Genomic DNA, 20,550 nt, shown 5'->3' with positions numbered 1-20,550 from the left:
TGTATTCGTTTATGACAAATCAGTCAAAATGTCACACAATTTTGTCGATTTGGGCCGAAAGACTAAAAACAAAAACAGTACTTTAGCTGTTCTTAGCCATTAGGGTCTAAATGATCTAGAAAGTAAATCAATGTTTCCATGCAGTGTTTTGGCTACTATTTAGGTAGGGATGAATTCTCTCTGCCTAACTGCACTCCTCTGGGAGTTGGGCAGTTCTGAAGAGTTAACATTAATGTACTTGAGCTCTCTGTAATGTGTAAAGGGAACATTTACAGGTACAGTAGTCTCCATGTATAGGAACACCTCCTAAGAGAACACTTCACCTAAGAGAACACCCTTGTGGCCTAAAGGAACAGGAACTTCGCTTAAAAGAACACTTTTTTTGGCACTGCCAGCGATTCATTTACAACTGATACAGTACTATTTTGTAGCCTGATAACTCATCATCATCAAACTTGTCTTCACGAGAATGTCTTGAGACACATTGATTGGTGTGCCTCAAGACACACCAATCAGTGTAAACCACCGTCATATCATTGCCTCATTTTGTATTCTGATTTCCACGAGTGCACCTCATCGCTATAAAATGGCATGTAAACAAACAGCAAAATGCGTTGCTGTTTCTCTTGCTACAAAAAGTTGGAAATTGTTCGAGCTCTTGAAAAAAACCTGAATCAGACATAAGTTTCCGAGCAATTTGGTGTTTTTTGTTCTGGTGAGTTGCTTCACCATTCTGTTAAATAATGTTGTGCATGTCTTGAATATTGCTCCTGTACAGGTATTCATAATCAATCTAGAGCTGCTGCTGTGTTTAACGTGTGTAGTGGTGCTGTATTAATTTAGTTTGACAGTTACTTTATTATAATAGTTTATTGACATACACTTTCCTATTGTTTTTCTCTTACTTATACTGCTCATTTCATATGTTGATGGATGGACGACAAGTAATAAATATTGATTTATTTACTGATTCATATTGTGTCTGGTGGTCAACTCCGTCTTAAAGAACACTTCAGCAAAGAGAACACTTCGCTTGCTTTCTGAGGGGTGTTCTCTTAGGCGCAATATGTGACAAACAGACAGAAAGACACACACATTTTCATTAATTTAGTGTATTGTATAACATTTCTTGGGTACATTAAGCCTTAAACTGTTTGGAAAAAGTCTTGCCCCTTTTGAAAACCATGCTCTCTGGACATATTTTGAATATTTATTTATTTTAATGTATTTAGAAATTTTAAATAAGATAGATGAAAAATAAAATATTACATGTCATGTTACATGTTAAGTTTGCGTACATTTTACCACAGGAAACCATTTTTAAAGGATAAAGATAAAATGTCAATACATTTTAGTGTAGCATTACTTGTTAACTGTTTATTGACAATAATGTTGTTATCATTTAAATGAAAATAGATATTAACCATAATTTAACCTGTCCTGTTGAGCAGTAAAAAAACAGGGTTCCATCAAACATAAACAAAAAATAGCACATTTTGATAGTGTTGGGTTTATCTTGAATGTAACAACAGGTTTCAAAATGCAGGGTGTTTTTTTTAAGGCAAATTGAATGAGAGAAGGCCATAAGTCTTCAATTCGAGTAATATGAATAAAAGGCAAAGGGTTTGAAACGCATTATACAGACCTAAAAAATGCAACAAAATATCACTGTCCCAAGTGCTGCTAGATAACTGACCTTTTCTCTATTTGCATTAAAATAAACAGCTTATATATATTAGTACAAACAAGCTAACAATCAGTAGGTTATTGATTTGCTCATTACACTTTTGACAGGATATGTAGTGGTTTTAAAAATGAGCTTTTGTTAGCCATTTACAGCAGAGAAGTAGTCTGTTTGATTTATAACATGCAACCTGGTCATTAGATACAAAACAAAAGGTTGTGAGAAATAATACCAAAAAAAAAAAATGTAGTCTTAGTTGATTGGGTTGCTCAACACACAAATGTTTGCTATAAAAAAACCTCAGCACTTCTTGGTCTAGAAATTATGGTTCTCATCATAGTCCCAACTGCTGTCACCAAATTGGGGTTTATATGTTGCAACACAGGAGATGGCACTTTAGGTTCTCACCTTTCCAGCTAACTTGGCACCTAACTAAGCATGTTTGGAACCAATATTTAATTAATTGTAAATATGTAACCCTTTTTTGGTTCAGCTGTTAATATCACTGCTCCATCGCTCATATTGGGCATCCAGTAAACACATGCATCACAGCATTTATCATATCCTAGAATTGCAGAATAAAACTATTTTGCTACAATCATTATAGACATTTGTTGAAAAATGTTTTGTAATTTGTTGGGTACATTTACAAATTTTGAACACACTATTATTCTTATATCAGGCAGCATTATATTATAATCTTGCATTTTCTTTCAAGCAATATAAATGTATGTTTTAACCACGTTTCTTTGTCTGCAGAATCTCCTTATCTGACTGTTGCAAAGAGAAAATGTTTCCCATGGAGATATCGTCTATGCAGAACAGCGGTGATGTCATTACTCTGTGTCCTAGCAAGTATCCTTAGCAGTCATTGTTATTAAGTAAAACAACATCATTAAATTGATAGTGACTTACTCCATAGCGGTCCATGTATTTGGATCCCTAGGTTATACAAAGGTCAGTTGAAATGTATGCTTTTCTGGTTCAGCATTCACTAAATTTCATCAACTAAAAATCAAGTAACTAGCAGTTGTAACTTACTGTATGTGTACTAAATACTGTGACCCACTTAATAATGCTGTTACATACAATAAAACTACAGTGAAATTCATTTCACAAAAAAATAAGGTTTTTAAATTTAGAGTGACAGTATTGAGATCTGTGGTTTTTTTAGTCTTATTCTAGTCCTATGTTTTTATTACTTTTAGTCAACTTGAAAACATACGACTTGTGAATCCCTCATGGTCTCCCTTGACACTGTTATCTTGCAACAAGCAAAATATTATTAATTATTATAAAGATTGTCAAAAAGTACACATGCAATTGAGAATTCTAGTTCTGCATAGTATCCAATGCAAAAATGTTTGTCCATGAGTCGGTTTGAACAGTCTCCTATCCATCTTCAAGAACACGCTGCATTGAAAAATTGATCTCTTCCTGTTGCGCTTGCCAATGGTAAGGTCTCCCCAGAAGTGGCCAAAAATAATTTCCTTGCTGAAGGTACTGTGCATACAAGTCCAGCTCGTGGTCGCAGGAGCATGCAGCAGGCGTCACTGGATTTACAAGTTTCTTTGACCAAAACCTGAATCTCTTTCTAGCTGGTTCCCCATCACTCTGATCGCTCGGTAAACTCTGGGTCTCATCAACTTAAGGGGTTGCTGTCACAGACGGAGATCTTGGAGCCTTTGATACTTGCAGCTTGTATCAAATTGTGTTCCAATGATTTTTGAGAGCAAACGAAATTGAAACTATGGCAGGAATATATCACTTTAGCAGCTTGTTTCCCCCGGCATCACTTGACGATGCACATTAGTCATTGGAATTTTCTGATTTCCAGATCAGTTCTATTTCACACTCATTAATGATAACAAAGGCTCTCTAACGTTAACTTTACAGCTACAGTTAAATCGTTTTTCTGCAAATTATACAAAGTTAAACAAGTGATGAAAACTATTCATATAACATTTTCATTTTGACCATCATTATTTAACATTTTATATTGTTTTTTATCATGCTTCTTAATTTTCGTTCTAGTTTTAGTCTTGTCAACAATTTATTTTTCGACATACCTGTGTATAGTATATACAGATTTGTGTGCTGTTTTGTTGAACCTTATTTAGAAGTTAATTTCCGTGCCTTCTAAGCTGTCCGACAGTACTTTGTTTTAGATGTTCAGTGATGCGTCTCACATTTAATTAGCATGTAGCCATTTGGGAACATCAATATGCATTACATTGCCAGTATTGCTCATACAAATTAAACCATATGGAAAACTGCATTACAGCTTAAAGCCATGACGCAAATCCAGGTAACAGGTAAAAAATGAAGTATTATTATATTTGCAGGGTAGTATCCGAAAGTCTGTATTGTGGCCCGTAAAGTACTATGATCAACCACTTTTGAAAATAGAATAATTAAGGATTCAAAGGATTTTAATTTGAACATCATTCAATCAATTTAAATTGGGGGATAAATAAACTAAACAATATACATAGGATGTAACAATTAAATCCGATGGTCATAGCCATAGGCAAGTTCATTATTTCTGCAAAGGCTTTTAGTAAACCCTGCCTAGCATGTTTCAATTCATGATGTAAATACTCTTGTTTTTGTCATGTTGACCTGGCACAAATGTTTTAAAATACATTTAAAAAACAACTTTTACTGTACTCTCCTAAACACTGGGCTCCATGTTAATCCCAGTAAGGTTGGCACAGCACCGTTCTAATTGACATGTGATGTTATTACTGGGATTAAAAAAAAGCCCATGGTGTTATTTGGCATTGACAAAAAAAATGAAACAACTGTGACTCTTCATCTCCCATTAAAGCTGTGACAATTACTATTATTGTCCCATCAGTATTCTATTTATGACAGCCCTAGGTGACAGGAACACATAAATGCACTATCAAGACCATTACCTGATGACAATTCTTTTGGCACAAGATTTTATTTTTCTACAAGTCAATTATTTTACAGCATAGTTAAAGGTTAAAAAACAAAACAAATCAAATACAGGCACACAGCAAATGTTAATGTGTTTAAGGGGACACATGTATTTACACTTGCGTTTCAGAATCGTTTAGAAAGGATTCTGAAACATTTTGTTCCGAAAGGGTGCATTTAAACAGCAGCTAATGATGATTTGGAGTAAATAACTTTGATAATCTAGACCATAGTATGTTAGTGAATACTAAAAGTGCAGAAAACAGCTGTGTGTTATTAACAATAACATTTTAAAATACAACCATCACAGTTCAGAATGTAATGTAAAATTTTGCCAACATTCATATAAAAAAAAGTTATATATATATATATATATATATATATATATATATATATATATATATATATATATATGAACATGCCATGTGATTCACTATTGATTACACAGTTTATGTATAACAAAGAAAACACAGTAAACTAAAACCTGCTACAATAAATGACATATGGCCTTTTGAGCCCTTAGGGTCTTGTCTGACACATTTGAAAAATAGTGTCTCAGATTTTAGAAATCAGTGCAACGCAGACAAAAAAGCTGCTTTTAAAATTATATATTCCATATAAGCCTTGTGTATCACGATTCTGATATGTGCCATTATCAACTACCATCAACTTTACAGCTATAAAATAAATAAATAGTATCGCTTATTTTGTGATGACAGCAAAAATGAGCAAATTGTCAAAAGGTTTGGCATTGCACTTAGTGTGATTACACTGTATACCTACCAGTTTTAGCAACAGTGACAACCACATCTGTGGAATAACCAGAAATCTACCAAAGCAAACATCTGAGAACATTTAGGATTTATTCGATTATTATTATTATTGTTTTGGGCTTTTTTTGTTTTCTTGTAAATGAAAAAATGCATATTGTGGGGAAAAAAATATTTTTTTTCCTAGTTTCTTAAGGCTGCACTTAAGACATTCAGTTCAAATCCTTGTGGCTATCTATTGCAGAACATCTCTTTAAAATTGACATTGCAAATGTTTCACAGCTAAAATGTATTGCCAAAGGCAATATAGATTGAACTGTTCGCTTTACTTACGAGCCAGTGCCAATACTGTAAAAACAGTGTCATTACACCAAATAATAAAGTGTAAAAAAGGACAGTTTACATGCAAGTGTATAACCCTGAGGCCCAAGTATTTCCACACTCTGGTTTGCAGCCATGAAAAAAAGTGTTCTGACATTGCATTAGGTGTCAAAAGAAAATCAACCTGGAATGATCCATGACCTTATTTTCACACTAATTTATTTTTCATCGTGGGTGATAAATATCACATTGACATAACTAGCTTTTGTACATTTCATCAATGCAAGGTTTTGTATAACATAACATCTCCCAGAGCTGTAAAGAAACTGCCAGTATAAAAAGTAGAAAAAAAAACCCATTACATTTAAAGTGATAGTGACCTTTTTTCAAACTGCTATTTAAAGCATGCAAAAATGACAAAGGACTTCAATATCACTCACATCTGAATAATACTGGCAGCACAGAATGATTTGTCTAGTTAAAAGATGAATGTAACAATCCATGCGCTTGCTTACTGAGGTCCCCAGAGAGGATTAGCAGGGTACCTGCTGCTGTTTGAACTTATTCCCTGCCATCTTTCTAATGATACCCTAGTGTCTGACTACATTCTGCCATACTGGCTCATTTTGCAAAAAACTATTATCAGCGTCCCACATGAGAACTTTGTATCTGTACTATTATACTATTATATTACTTATTATATCAATAAGTCGTCTCACCTTTTTGACACGCAAACCGAGACACAACGTAGTAATATTTCTCGATTCAGATATTTGCAACTGTCCAGATAAACTACAAACAAACTACTGCCAAGTAAAAAGTTATTTGTTCAATAAAGTTCTTTTTTTTCCCTCTAATTATGTATATGATCCTTTATGAACATTTTTGGGACTATTTTCCTAAAACTTCTCAGTGGAAGGGTAACCGATCAATCATTAAAAGTTACAGATAAATCTAGTGTTTTTTTTTTGTTTTTTTTTTAAAGAAAATCATTTGAAAAATCATTTTCTTTAGCCTTTGGCTCGGGATGCATAACTCCACGGTAGAGCCTTCATTGACGGGCACTATCGCTTAAATAGAACTTTGCACAAGGTTACGTCACAGATGGGATCTTCACTGCTAAAATCTATTGGGATCTTAACTGCTAAAATCTTGTGAACATATGGTACGGCTTTCGGACTTGTTTCCATACAAAAAATGGACTTTTAGTCACTTTGCATAGCCTTTTCGTGTGAGAAGGTGATTTATCCACCCTTTAAAGTGCTACATCACATTCTAACGGCAATGGAGAGAGAGACATTTGAGTTTCTAATCTGCATGTAAACCACGCCATGGTTTCAATTGACCCCACAAAAAACTTACAATGAGCCGGACCAGAGTTTAAATCTGTTGGACTTGATGATAGTGTCCCCAGGAATTGTAAGCTGTCAGCCAGTGTAGTGCATTGAGTTCATGTTTGGTATAATGAAAATACAGGTTTAAAAAACTAAATGACGGCGTAGTGGTTAGGAAACTGCATCCCTTTGTTCGCCATATTGGTTCCAGCAACTGAAGTTTACAACATGATACTGACTCTATATTGAAGCCAAAATGCTGTCAGTATCATAACTTCCTCTACACAGAGTTGCTGAGTTGCCAGTGAATTGTTCCAGTGAATGGGCAGAACCGGACCACGGCTGGAAGGAAGGTTATTTATAATATAAGGATAATATAAATTGTAAGGATTTCCTTCTATGGTATTTCAATAAATATGTTTACATACCGAATTACTTTGAATTAATGTTGCAGCGTTTGTTTTAAAGTGCTAAAAACAGCTGCAGCGCTTATTCAAGGGCAGTGTTTATTCAAGGGCGGCAGTAATTAGAAGCACTATGGTTTTTGAAAGGCACAATTTATTTATTGCGGTATTTGAGGGAGGCGTATATTGAAGTTTATTTCTAAGGATACAACTTGATCAGGATTGAGAAGAAGTCCTACAACTTTAAACTGAAAGCTGTTGAGCTCGCAGATCAGATCAGTGTTTGAGGATACGTACCAGTGTAGCGTGGAGAGGGTAATAATAATAATGAGAGAAATGTCAATTCAACACCGGTGGTTTATTTTCTCATGATTTTCTTACAGCAGTTTCTATGAGTCGCAGGGCTGAAGATGAGTTGATTCCGTGGCTATCTCCTATACAGCGACGCCACAGCAAGAGCTACACTAGCTTCTGATTGACACTCCAAAACATCACACCCACAACTCTCCGAACTTCCTGTGTGGATCAGGATTCTGCAGCATCCCTTATTAGCCAAAATATTGTGCATACACCCAAAACAAAAACGCATTTAAGAAAATTAAATACCATACAGCTCCTGCCTTACAACTAAATGTATTACTTTTCTTGCTAATTCCTAAATATATAAATTTATTTTAGTGCTGCTGTATCAGTACATAGAGCTGTGTACCTACAGTGTTCTTTTTTTGTTTGGGTTCCTGTGACAGGATGGCGTGTGTGATGACGTCAGGCCAGAAGCAGGAACTGAAACCGGATACCGCAGGTTGGGTGCAATGGCGGTTGCGCCGTCTTTATTTTAAATACAACAAAACTAAAGCAAATGTTTTTACAAAAGGAGGAGACTGTGCTCGCCGAGCAAAATAAACAGTTAAACAAAACAAGTCACGTACACAAAAAGAAATACAATAAACGATCCAGGTCAGGCTGGGCTGTAGCCGTCACTGTTCCTGGACTTATTCTTAAAGTTAAAGTTGTTGTCTCCTCTCTCTCTCTCTCTCTCTCTCTCTCTCTCTCTCTCTCTCTCTCTCTCTCTCTCTCTCTCTCTCTCTCTCTCTCTCTCTCTCTCTCTCTCTCTCTCTCTCTCTCTCTCGTTGCTCTCGCTCCTACTACACCACCACGAGCTGGAGAGCTGCAGACCTTTTATACAGGTGACCATCTCCCGATTAGCAACAAATTAAATCACCTAATTAATTCGGGAGATGGCCACCTTCTGCACGAGTTTTCTAATCAACGGCTACGCCGTCACAAATACATAAATAATAATATACGCAGCGCTTCGCCGTCCTAAAACACAATAAATAAATAAACAAACAAACAAACACAAAATAACACGGCCGGAGGGGGGACCCCGTTCTAAAATAAAACAAACAAATACTGTACAGGGCTGCTTGCCCTGTTACAGTTCCATAATCTTTACAGTAAAATACCGGTAATGCTCCAGTGTGTAACTGCATTCTTTTAAATACATTTTATTAAACTTTATTCAATTAATTTTGTTTGTATGCATTTCTTTATTAAGTGTTGCATTTATTTGAGCTGAGGTAGGGAAAAAAATGTACATGTTTCATGGGTGGCGTCTGTTACAAATCTGATATTTGCGTGCGGCGCTTATTCAAAGGCGGCGGTAATTCAAGGTAATACGGTTTTTATAGTGGGGTTTGAGTAAAGGATGTTGGACAACAAACTTTCCAAACACACACAAACAGGCAAGTTTGTATAAAAGAGATTTGTCGATGATATAAAGATAATGAAGAAAAACAGATAGTATACCATAATGTAACCATGAACCTGTTCCCTGCAACACTCTACCCCTAATGGATATAAGAATAACCACATTTGTTCTATGTGGTCTTTCTTTCTGGTGCATTTCAGATACACTTGCGAGTTAGACATGATTCTAAGAGCTCAATTCAGGCCACGGGGGTGTTTTATTATGATGTGAAACATAATGCAGAGTGACTCAACAAGAAGACTACATTAGCTAAGAAAGCTCTAATATTTCAGACCCATACTAAGTTACTCTTTAGGCCCCACCCAGGTGAAGCTATTAATGATCCAGTATAATAGTTTAAACTTCATAGTGCTGTACATGCATTCTTTTTCAATTATAAATAATTTGACCTTACCTGAAAACGTTTTTCCGCCTCCTTGTTTTTTTCTAAAGTTCTTTAAATCATGTATGTTAGTAAAAGGAACACTGGTTCTGATCTCCGCTCACAACCTGAGCATTCTTGGTTACCATTGCAGTAGGCATTTTATGAAAATGTAAAAATGATGGTTTAATGGTGTCTTAAATTTTAAAACAATCAACATGTCTAAAACCAATAAACCATTACTGCATGTGACACCAGGCCGACCGTATCCTAGCAACCTTAGCAGCTGCTGTCTGGAACAGAGGAATTCTCGAGTGCGAATGTGCATATACTGGCTTTTATCAGGGTACACCTGCTACTACCTCACCGGAAAGAATGAAGATGCTAATTCTGAGACTGAAGCTAAACATGTAAACATACCACCAAGCTTCAGAGGTGCCCAAAGCAGTTCATAATGCTGAAAAATACTGAAAGTTATTTCAAGTGATCCAGGAAGATAGGAAACAGCACAGCAAGGTCCAATACATCTTCCAGTTATCGTTTACCTTGTATGGACGTGATACTGGCCCTTTAACAGACTGGATATACAAAACTGACATAAGGTTCAGAATGTGTTTGTTAAATGTTTCAAACAGTTTAAAAAACAAAAATAAACAACCTGATTATATATATATATATATATATATATATATATATATATATATATATATATATATAACCGTATTGTTTCCAACATAGTATACAGGAATTAAAAATAAAAAAAAAGTGAATTAATAAAGTCACTGTACAACCAGAACAAAGTATCCATGTTCATAATGTCTGTTTCCTATTTCATAGTTTATCATAATTTCCAATATGTATTTTTCTGATCAGGAGATGGTATGTATCATATTAAGTCATGTATTTATTATCCAGTGTTTATTTAAGGCCAATATTTCTTCTGACATTTTAATCTTCCCTTAATATATATTTCAAGCACTCAGATTTCCTTCTCTCAATATCAAAGGTTAATTCTCAGCAGAAATCAAGCCTGACTTCCTACCTAGGGTGTATTAAGACATAGCTCCCATGACATGGTATATAATAAGCTGAACTGATAATCTCATTTGAGAGATGGGACCCAATTTGGTTTCAGCCTCCTGACTTGCTTTGGAAGAACAGTGAAAGTTAACTAAACTGTAACACAGAATATAGGTGTCTTGTGCAGAAAATAATTCAAACTTTTACAGAAATGTTACAATCAAAACTGCAGCATGCCAGAGTAACTTGTAGATCGGTGTATTGGCTCTCTGAACATGGGTTTATTTAGCTCTACAAACAAGAATGTTTAAAGAATATGAACCAAAAAAATGGAAGGTGTATAGGGACACAGCAAGTAAAAGAACACAAATTACAATTGTGCAATATATGAACAGCTTGCTGCTCGACAGGAGCAGGAATTTGTTGGCTAAGGATACTGTGGTGCGTGTGGATATTCCTCATCACTCAGTATGATTCGCTAAGGAATCGCAGTCTATATGGGGTGATTACAAAAGGAACAGAACATGGTTGCGGAAACTTGAATTCATGTTTTTGTGAAAGATCCAAATGCTGGATAATGAACAGATGTAAAATACTGATTTTAGAAATGCACAGTTATACAAGTTTGAACAAAGGAGTCAGTGTGAGTCTCAAAATTATTATTTTGACAGGTGTTACCATTTTGTACCTTTAAACTCAAATCTTTGTGAAACAAACCTGAACTCTGTGTTCTCAATATGAACCCAAGGTTAAACTTCAGCAAAATGCAAATGTTTGGTTTCATTGTGGTATCATGATTAGACTAGACCTGACTTTGTAATGACTCCTTTTTATTTGAATACATAGTACATGTTAGGATCAAACAAAATCCCCTTAATGCTGCTTTTTAATAAGCAGCGCCTGACATTCCACTTTAGCAACCGCAATTCATGTATATTTCAGAATAGGCAAATTACCTCTGATGCAAAAAAAAGAAATCAAATGAAACGGTAAAAATGTGTTCAACACAATATTCATTTTGTCACAAAGAGCACAGGATGGCATACACTTCTGTTCTATTACATTATGTGCAAACACTTTTTTTTATTTCCTGGGCCATATTTAAATGCTTGTTTTTTAAAGGTTACTTTGATAATTAAATTAGGTATAAACACAAGTCATTATGATGTGTTATTGCAATTGTAATATGTTATTGACATTTGTAAGAAAAATAATATACAAATAATACAAGTATACATCTTAGTGTGCCATTGGCCAATATTTAAGAAAAGAATGATCAATTTACTATTGTAACTAACCAGAAATTATGGCTAACATATAACCATTTATTTATTTTGTTAGTTTTCTTTATCCAGATTTGATGTAAACACATTTTAATTTTGGATACAGTTGAATATCTTTTCAGTGAGTTTCATCTGAATGTGAGAGGTAGGGCCACAGGTGAGATCTCAATAAATTACACTCATAAGTGGCCATGAATTATATATGACAGCCTGGTTAGACAAATTATTTTATCTCAAATTAGGTGCACGCAATTAGGCAGCCAGAGGCCTTGGCTCCTGCAGTAAGTACGCAGGCACAGGCAGCTGGCTAGCCTGGGTCACACAATGCTTCCTTTGAAGACACTGATAATTAAGCTAAGCATCTCTTAATGTTTTGACTTCCCCCTGCCTTTAGGAAAGGTTAACATAAGAATATTTTAAAAGATAAGTACAGGTCTGTAAATGGTGAAGGAGTGAGTAAGCTTGTTTTCAAAACAGGGTTCAGCTAACCCTTAACAATGGCTAATATGGGAATTTCACGATATTATTGTGTGTCTGTGATATCATGGTTTAAGGAAGCCAACGGAAGTACAAACATACACTTGCAGTACCTGTATAAATATGTAACTGTTAAGTTTTGTTTCATATAAATAGATTCCTAAACAGTATGTCATGCATCATGATCAATGAATCTTAAACAATGCAGTCTGAAGCTCTTCTGTGTCTAAACAGTGCTTCATGTGCATTTAAAGACACCCGATTTGACTGTAATCAGTGCATTCCATAGGCGTAATCAAGACATATTAGAATACTCTGTGGTCCCCCATGAGCCACACATGGTGTCTGTAGGTGATCATTAACACTTTGAATGGTGTTCACAGCGAGACAGGCTACACCCTGTACAATTACATTATATTTTTGTGGCAAAATAATTATAGAAATGTGTTATACTAAATCCAGAGACAATTTATTATTAAACTTCTCTTACATATATGCTTGATGTCAGTTATTAAAAATACCTTGTGGTTTTTTTTTTTCATTAAATAATAATTCTAAACATAACACTGTACATTTCATGGAGGTGTGGCGAACAAAAGCTGAAAATATCTGAATTTTACCTTTTGTAGTTTAAGATATTATTGTTCATGTAAAATAAATGCTGTTTATCTTATTTGCATAAGTGTCGCTGATGTCACTTAGACGGGCAGAAGAGTCGGGCCTGAGGTTTTCTCTCTCCTGTAACAGCGTCCCCTTGTGGGCGTTTTCCAGAAGGTGTTTTTGACAAAGTTGTATATTGGGATTATAGACACCATTCTAAAGCATGTCTTTAAAGTGAAATACACCCAAAAATACTTTTTTTAAAGGATTGCTACACTCTGATCACAAAACACTTTGAACAGAGTGTCTAGGTGCTACGCTTCCAGATACCGCCTTAAAAATCAATATTAGGGCCGTGTTCAGATATCTGCTGCACAGCAACCAAACAAGCCACAAACCTGAGCCTCTACATATGTTATCTGCATGCCCCCCTGATACCATGTGCCCCATGTCCAGCTTTATAGGACATTCGGACAGCCTGGTATATTTGTATGTATGGATCATTACGAAGCTCTGAAAACATTTACACACTGCTGTTCTGATACCAGAACACTTTGAATGGAGTTTCTAGGTGCTTCTGTTCTACAGCAATCCACAATGTCACTGCCTATAGGAAATCCCATTATAACATTGTGTCGTAAAAAAACAACTTGTGTGTGGTATCTTTCGTTAGCTAAGACCCTTGGGAATCTAACGAGACCACCCACAGTGAAAAAGTCTGGTTTTTAAACTTGCTGTCCGGCTTTCTGTACACTGAAAACCAGACACGCATTAACACTCAGTGCCAAAGTCGCCGAAGCAATCACTGGCTCTGTGCCAGTAGTTCAAATTTATGACAGACTGCTGTGCCTTTAATTATCAATTGCTGTTGCTAAAACAACAAAAGAGCTGGACAAACTGACGTCACTATGATGAGCAACACAATTTCAGTTTTTGATAGGTACATAATTTAATGTATGCTGCCATTCAATTATTTTCAGCAAATCGCTGTCAAGCCCGCTGGTTCTGTGGTAGTCTGTCAGCTTTATGTCCCTTAAAAACAAAAAGAATCAAGGTCAGTTGCTAATATATATAGGTAGCTTGTATAAATAGAACTAGTTACCACACTAAATTTCTTTATTATTAGTATACTACAATAATGTCCGGTTTTGAAAAATCTGAACACACCCCTAATATTGACTTTTAAGCTACACTTTAGGCTGTATCTCTGGAAGCATAGCACCTAGACATTCCGTTCAAAGTGTTTTGTGATCAGAGTAGCAGCCTGAGTGCCCAATTTCAGCTCAATCCTTATTTATTTATTTATTTTTTGCGTGTATGTCACTTTAAATAAACAAAAATGCATGCAGTTCTGCACTGCACTGGTATTGAGGCTCATGGGTGGGCTCTCTGGATCGCTAAGACCATTGGACACCTAAAGAGTGCACTGATTACAGTCAGATCAGGTGTTAAAGAATACATCTTGAAATAATTAATATACAAAATCTCTTTCATTATAAGTCTTTTCGACGTTTAGTACTGCAATATGCACAACTATATATATATATATATAATTTATATATAATTATTATTATGTTATTATAAAGACAAGATTGATGCTGTAATTACATTTGAAATAAATGAATAAAGAACATTTTTTAACAAGCCTCTATGTTAGTGACCTGATTGCCTAGTTTAATCCACAAACCTAATTATCACCTTCTTATGGACTGGCTTTAGAAGTAAATTAATCTATTCTGAAAGTGTCTAATTTTGTCACTGTTTTCTTTGGTTTAAATAATAAAATAAATAAATAAGATGAACCGTGTGCATTCATCTGAAAGCTCAATTATTTAATAATAAAACATAAATGTCATCATTTTTATTTTCATGAAAACGAATCAAATTATATTTGTTTGTTTTTGTTATTGTTTGATATGGCAGACAATCAAAGAGTAGTACCTTTAAATTATTATTTATTTCTTAGCAGACACCCTTATCCAGGGCGACTTACAATTGTTACAAGATATCACATTATTTTTACATACAATTACATTATTTTTTACACATTATTTTTACATACAATTACCCATTTATACAGCTGGGTTTTTACTGGAACAATCTAGGTAAAGTACCTTGCTCAAGGGTACAGCAGCAGTGTCTCCCACCTGGGATTGAACCCACGACCCTCCGGTCAAGAGTCCAGAGCCCTAACCACTACTCCACACTGCTGACCTAAAATAAAGTCCTCAGCAGTTACAGCTTGTTAGTAAGTACTACTTACTGGGTAACTGTCACTTGACTAGCAATACATTAGATCCATAATAAAAAAAAGATTGTTGTAATATTGGAACATTATCATTAATATAATACAAAGGATAAATCACAAGCCTCTATTGAATAGAGAATAAAAAAAATCAACCAAGTTTCAGAATTAAACTGAAAGGCAAAGAAGCACACTTTTTTTTTTCCTTTAGTAAGGCTCCCTCAGTCAGAAGCAAGATAAAGTTTTTGTCAATTTGAAATAAATTTGTCATCACATTTTCTTGCGTTCCCTTCTCAACACTTTATTTACAGTAATGTACAGTAACTTAGAAGTACAGAAATGTATAGTAACTCAGGAAGTATACCACATTAGTTTGAGATGTTTGTTTAAATGATCACATTTTAATCCTACATGCAGACTAAACTAGAATATAAAGGAGTGCTGGTAAAATGAACCGTATCTTGTGAAAAACATTCATAAAAAAAAAGAAATGCTCTACATTCTAGTTAACTCGCTGTTCTGTCACATGGGAGCTTATTAGTAAAAAGGAACAAATAAAAATTGGGAAATAAGTGTTGCTACTTGCTTTTAATATTATAAAACAGAAAATAACCATTTTAAAGAGTGGGTGGTGAAACTGGAGTGCATGGGGCATAGATGCAAAAAGAATCAAAGACTAGATAATAGTGCTGCTTCCCCAGCACAATCTAAAAACAATGTGTGGGGTTCTTCTCATATTTTGGCCTTTGATAAATGCCCTTACTTTGGGGTGTACCAAATACTTTCTGCTGGTACTCATGTAAGATCCTAATGGTAAAAGTTATGTGAATCCCTGATTATATACAATATAAGTATGTTATGAATATTTATAAAGGCTGATGTATTAACAGATTAAAATACATTATAAACCCCACTGATCATCTCAACCAATCAGACCCTAAGTACCAGCAGAAGTAGCAGGTTTTTAGCGCCTTCAAAGTCTACAGAGGAAAAATGTGATTGAGAAATGACTTTTTGAACTAAATGAAGTAAGCCAATACTGGTCAGTGCAGCTTTAACATTTGATATGATCGGAAGAATGCATAACATGCTGCTAATCTAACAACTTGGGGGGGGGGGGGGTCCCTTGTTTCTAAGTTGTGTTTGTTACTGTTCTATTGTAGTATTTTCATGGGTTCATGGGTTATTTTGCCATTTTTCACATATAAAATTTACATTTTCTTGAAAGCAAACATAGGGAACCCCATTTATTTATTTTTTAATTCACTGGTTATGACTAAAACATTGAAGACACTGGCATTGGACTGTGTCTATTTAAAAATATCACCATTGAAGAAGTTCAAGGTATTTGTCAAGTACCAGTAGGTAAAGGGACACAATACCTAGGAAACCTATTCCCATGAATTATTAAAATAAAAAGGATAGTGTATAATAGAAGATCCTAAACCCATTCCATTCTATTAATTATTAACAGAATTCAAATAACAGATGGTATAATTTTCTTAAAATATCTCAATCATTTTTCAAAATGGTATATACCAATATCTACATATATACGTATGGAAAGAATTTCTGAACATGTAATTTTCATTATGAATTTCATGATTTTGTGAATAATTTTAAGAGTTTATGACATATTGGTTCTATCACTTGTAACATAAAATGGATGAACGCTCATGTCATACATCAACTACAGCAAATCCTTTCTATATATTATACACTGACTTACAACAAACTAAACCAAATAAAAAATAAAATATGGCTTATTGGTGCTTAACCAAAGAACACTTTTTATTGCTTTAGCGGCACTCAAAGGAGGTCAGTGTATGGGATAAGTTTAAGCTCACTGAGAATGTAGCTTTTATATATTTGTCAATTAAATTGAAAATATATACATTCTGTAACATAAAAGAAATCATATTGGAGTACATTTTGAGGAAAGAAAATACAGATCAATGGTGTTTTTTTTTTTTTTTTTTTTTTTTTTACAATTGTAAGTGAATGCAGTTTTAAATTATCCTATACACCCTGAATGTCTATTTCAGATTACAAAATGGCCTCTCCTATAAAGAAAATGATGAAGATGAAAACAAGCTCAGTGATGACCCAACCAGTGTTCCATTGTCTAATACAGTGTTCTGTACACCTACACCATTTTATAATACAGTTACTGTATCTGCGTGTATTAGCCAGTTTTACAAGCATTTACTTGAGTTTCAATGGGAAGATAAGAAATCGCAGACTATCTATATGGCCGCCTACCTGACCTACTTCAGGTAATGAAATGAGTCCTTTACTAGAGTAAAGCTTTAGCCAGCTTGACATCATTTAATCTAAATGAGATTTCATTGACCCCCAGCCAAAGCTCTACAGCAGCCAAATTGATCCACTAAGAATAACCATCCCGCATTTGTTGAAACATGTACAGGGGTTTAGGCTCTATGGTTGAGAATCATTGTATGTTAATGATGCAGCACTGTGCTACACATCATTTTTTTAACATCCTTCCTGTTAGTAAGAACCTCCTGCTGTTCAGATAATAACAGGTCCCAGCCTGGCTGCCAATTATGCTCATACCTGTTGATTTATTATAGAATTCACTCTCCTTGTAAAGTCGCTTGAAATCTATGAAACAGCACATTGCTGGCTGGTTACGACCATGTCAGGATTTGTTTACAATCTGTTGATCTTCTTGTATTTTAATGATAACTGGGAGTACTTTTAGCGCACAAAAACAGTTTAGTCCAACTCTGGTACCTGCAGAACCAACAGTAGGTGTGTAAGATGACAATTTTGAGTGGAGTCACCACATAAACAAATACCATAGTGTTGTTCAAATATGAATCCTTTATTAAAATGCAAACAATTTAGATCTGAGGTACTGAAAGTGTATGGACTTACCTACTGTTGAACTTTTCTGGATGTTTTTCTCGCATGATATGAAATCTGTGTGCAATTGAAGCGTCCTAAGAAAAGAAACAAAAAGAAACAAGAAATATAAAATAAAATATAATAACAAAATGTAATATAATTGATAATATTATATATGTATTTGTGGCAAAGTGGTTTGCAGTGCGCAGGTGTAGATGTGATGTGATTATGAAACAGAAGACAGCCAACAAAGTTCACGATCCAAACAGGTTTTATTTTTATAATCCTGGTCTGGTGACCACAAAGAATAATCCCAGGCAATACACAGCAATGCGTATTGCACTGTTCCAAAACAACGGGTTGCAGTCCCAAAATAATAAGACACCGTTTGTAAATAATAAACACAGTAGAACACACACAAAGACACACATGTTCACAAGACCAGAGTGATTGCTATAATTCTCCTGGTGTAATTACAATGGTGCAGTGTTGTCCAGGTTCAGTGCTGGCCTTAAGCGACAGCTCCGGATCGTGTTAGCTGTCTAATAATAACAAACAAGTAGATTTTTAGACATGACAAAACAAACGAAACACTCCTTCAGTGGTTCTATTTGAACCATTACAAAGGAGCAGATCACCAAACCATGTCCCCTATTTGTACCTTCAGTCACACCCCCTTGGTTAGCGAGTGCAGCCGTTTCTCCTGCAATCCGCGGTTGCCACATCGCTTTCCCTCTGCAATGACTTAATGTACCGCAGCTGTGCCCCCTTTCTAGATGGCCGACTTCCACCTAACCCTGGGAATGAACTGTCAGGCTATCCAGTCCAGGGCACTCTGTTCCCTTTACACAGCGCCCTCACAGGTCAGGAGGGAGATTTATCACCAAGAATCAATCAGTCTCTGTCACAATATTATATATATAATAACATTGTTAAATGTGCATAGCAGGGTGGTAGAAAAACCCTGCACATATAAAAGGGGGCAGGGCAAAGGCCTGCTGTTTAAATATATTGTTTGTTTATTTTAGAACAGGGTACTCCCTGCCCCTGTGCATTTTGTATTATTTTGTATTTGTTTATTTTTATTATGATTTCAAATGTATGGTGTATTATTCAAAATAGGGCAGCAGTGTGGAGTAGTGGTTAGGGCTCTGGACTCTTGACCAGAGGGTTGTGGGTTCAATCCCCAGTGGGGGACACTGCTGTTGTACCCTTGAGCAAGGTACTTTACCTAGATTGCTCCAGTAAAAGCCCAACTGTATAAATGGGTAATTGTATGTAAAAATAATGTGATATCTGTATAATGTGAAATCTTGTAACAATTGTAAGTCGCCCTGGATAAGGGCGTCTGCTAAGAAATAAATAATAATAATAATAATAGGATATTTTGTGTTGGTTAAAAACACGCTGTTTGTTTGTTATTGTTATTGGTTTCAATGTGTTCTGGCAGAGGTGGTGTTAACAGCTCATCTCTGCCAGATAGCTCGTGTGAATGCATGGTCGGCAGTCTGTGATTATTGACTGTTGGCCATGCAAACAAAAACTTGTGTGGAATGTGACCATCTCCGGAATTGACTAATTAAATGTTAATTCAGAGATGGTCACAGGGATAAAAGCCTGCAGCTTCTTCTGTTGGTGGTGGGTGTTCAGGAAGTGGAGAATGAGAACGAGAGTGTGAGATTTCTTTTTTAAACCTTTTTTATTTTTGCAATTTGAGCAGTGTTTTTATATAATCTTTCTATTTATTTTTGTTCAAAAAAAAATTGTGCCGCAGTGCACTTTGCACCCTACCTGAGTCTGTGTTTCAGTTCCTGCTTCTGGCCTGACGTCACCACCCTCAGCCATGCTGTCACAATGTGTATAGATTTTTGTGCAAAAACAGAAATGGCTAAACATCACCCTACTAAACCTTGAATAGGAAACAGGCGATAGATTGAAATTAATTGACCAACAATGAAACTGGAGAATTGCAGACTATTATTTAATGTGCTTTTCTAACTTAGTACTGAGAAAAGGCCATTTCGTCATGCATTACAGTACCTGGAAGGTGGCCACTTGATTCAGTAAATAGCCTGTTTTATAAGTTGAAGTTTAGGATCAACCCCCCAATTCCACTTTTTAAATAATAGTAATTGTCAAAATATGTATATGTGAATAAAAGTATATATGTATTTATGTGTAATATTCTTTATTTACATTGTAATCTAATTGATCTATTATTATTTATTTACATTGTACACTAATCTCACAATACAAAAAAGTATCATGATATAGGTTGGGATACGACATGTATCACGATACATCCGATTGTCCTGATTGGCTGCTAGTATGATGCGTAAGACGACAACTTAAATGAGATAGAGAGAGTATGTATCCATACCACATATAAAACACATTTATTCTTCATTCATGATCCATTTGGTGATCTTCAAAAAGCTATATTGTGCTTTTGGTCTTGCATCA

The 20,550-nt window shown here is 35.2% G+C and overlaps 1 protein-coding gene across 1 annotated transcript in view; it reads right to left on the bottom strand.

Moving 5' to 3' along the window:
• Positions 1 to 20,550, bottom strand: part of dgkb (diacylglycerol kinase, beta) — a 177,957-nt gene that overhangs the window by 59,194 nt on the left and 98,213 nt on the right. The window contains exon 20 of the mRNA XM_034058527.3: positions 18,118 to 18,182. Within this exon, the coding sequence (XP_033914418.3) occupies positions 18,118 to 18,182 (65 nt within the window). The remainder of the gene's footprint in view (positions 1 to 18,117; positions 18,183 to 20,550) is intronic.

Source organism: Acipenser ruthenus, chromosome 3, assembly GCF_902713425.1.
Source record: "Acipenser ruthenus chromosome 3, fAciRut3.2 maternal haplotype, whole genome shotgun sequence".
NCBI classification, from domain to species: Eukaryota; Metazoa; Chordata; class Actinopteri; order Acipenseriformes; family Acipenseridae; genus Acipenser; species Acipenser ruthenus.
Note: the sequence above shows the minus strand (reverse complement) of the source record. Positions and strands in the feature narration are given on the sequence as shown.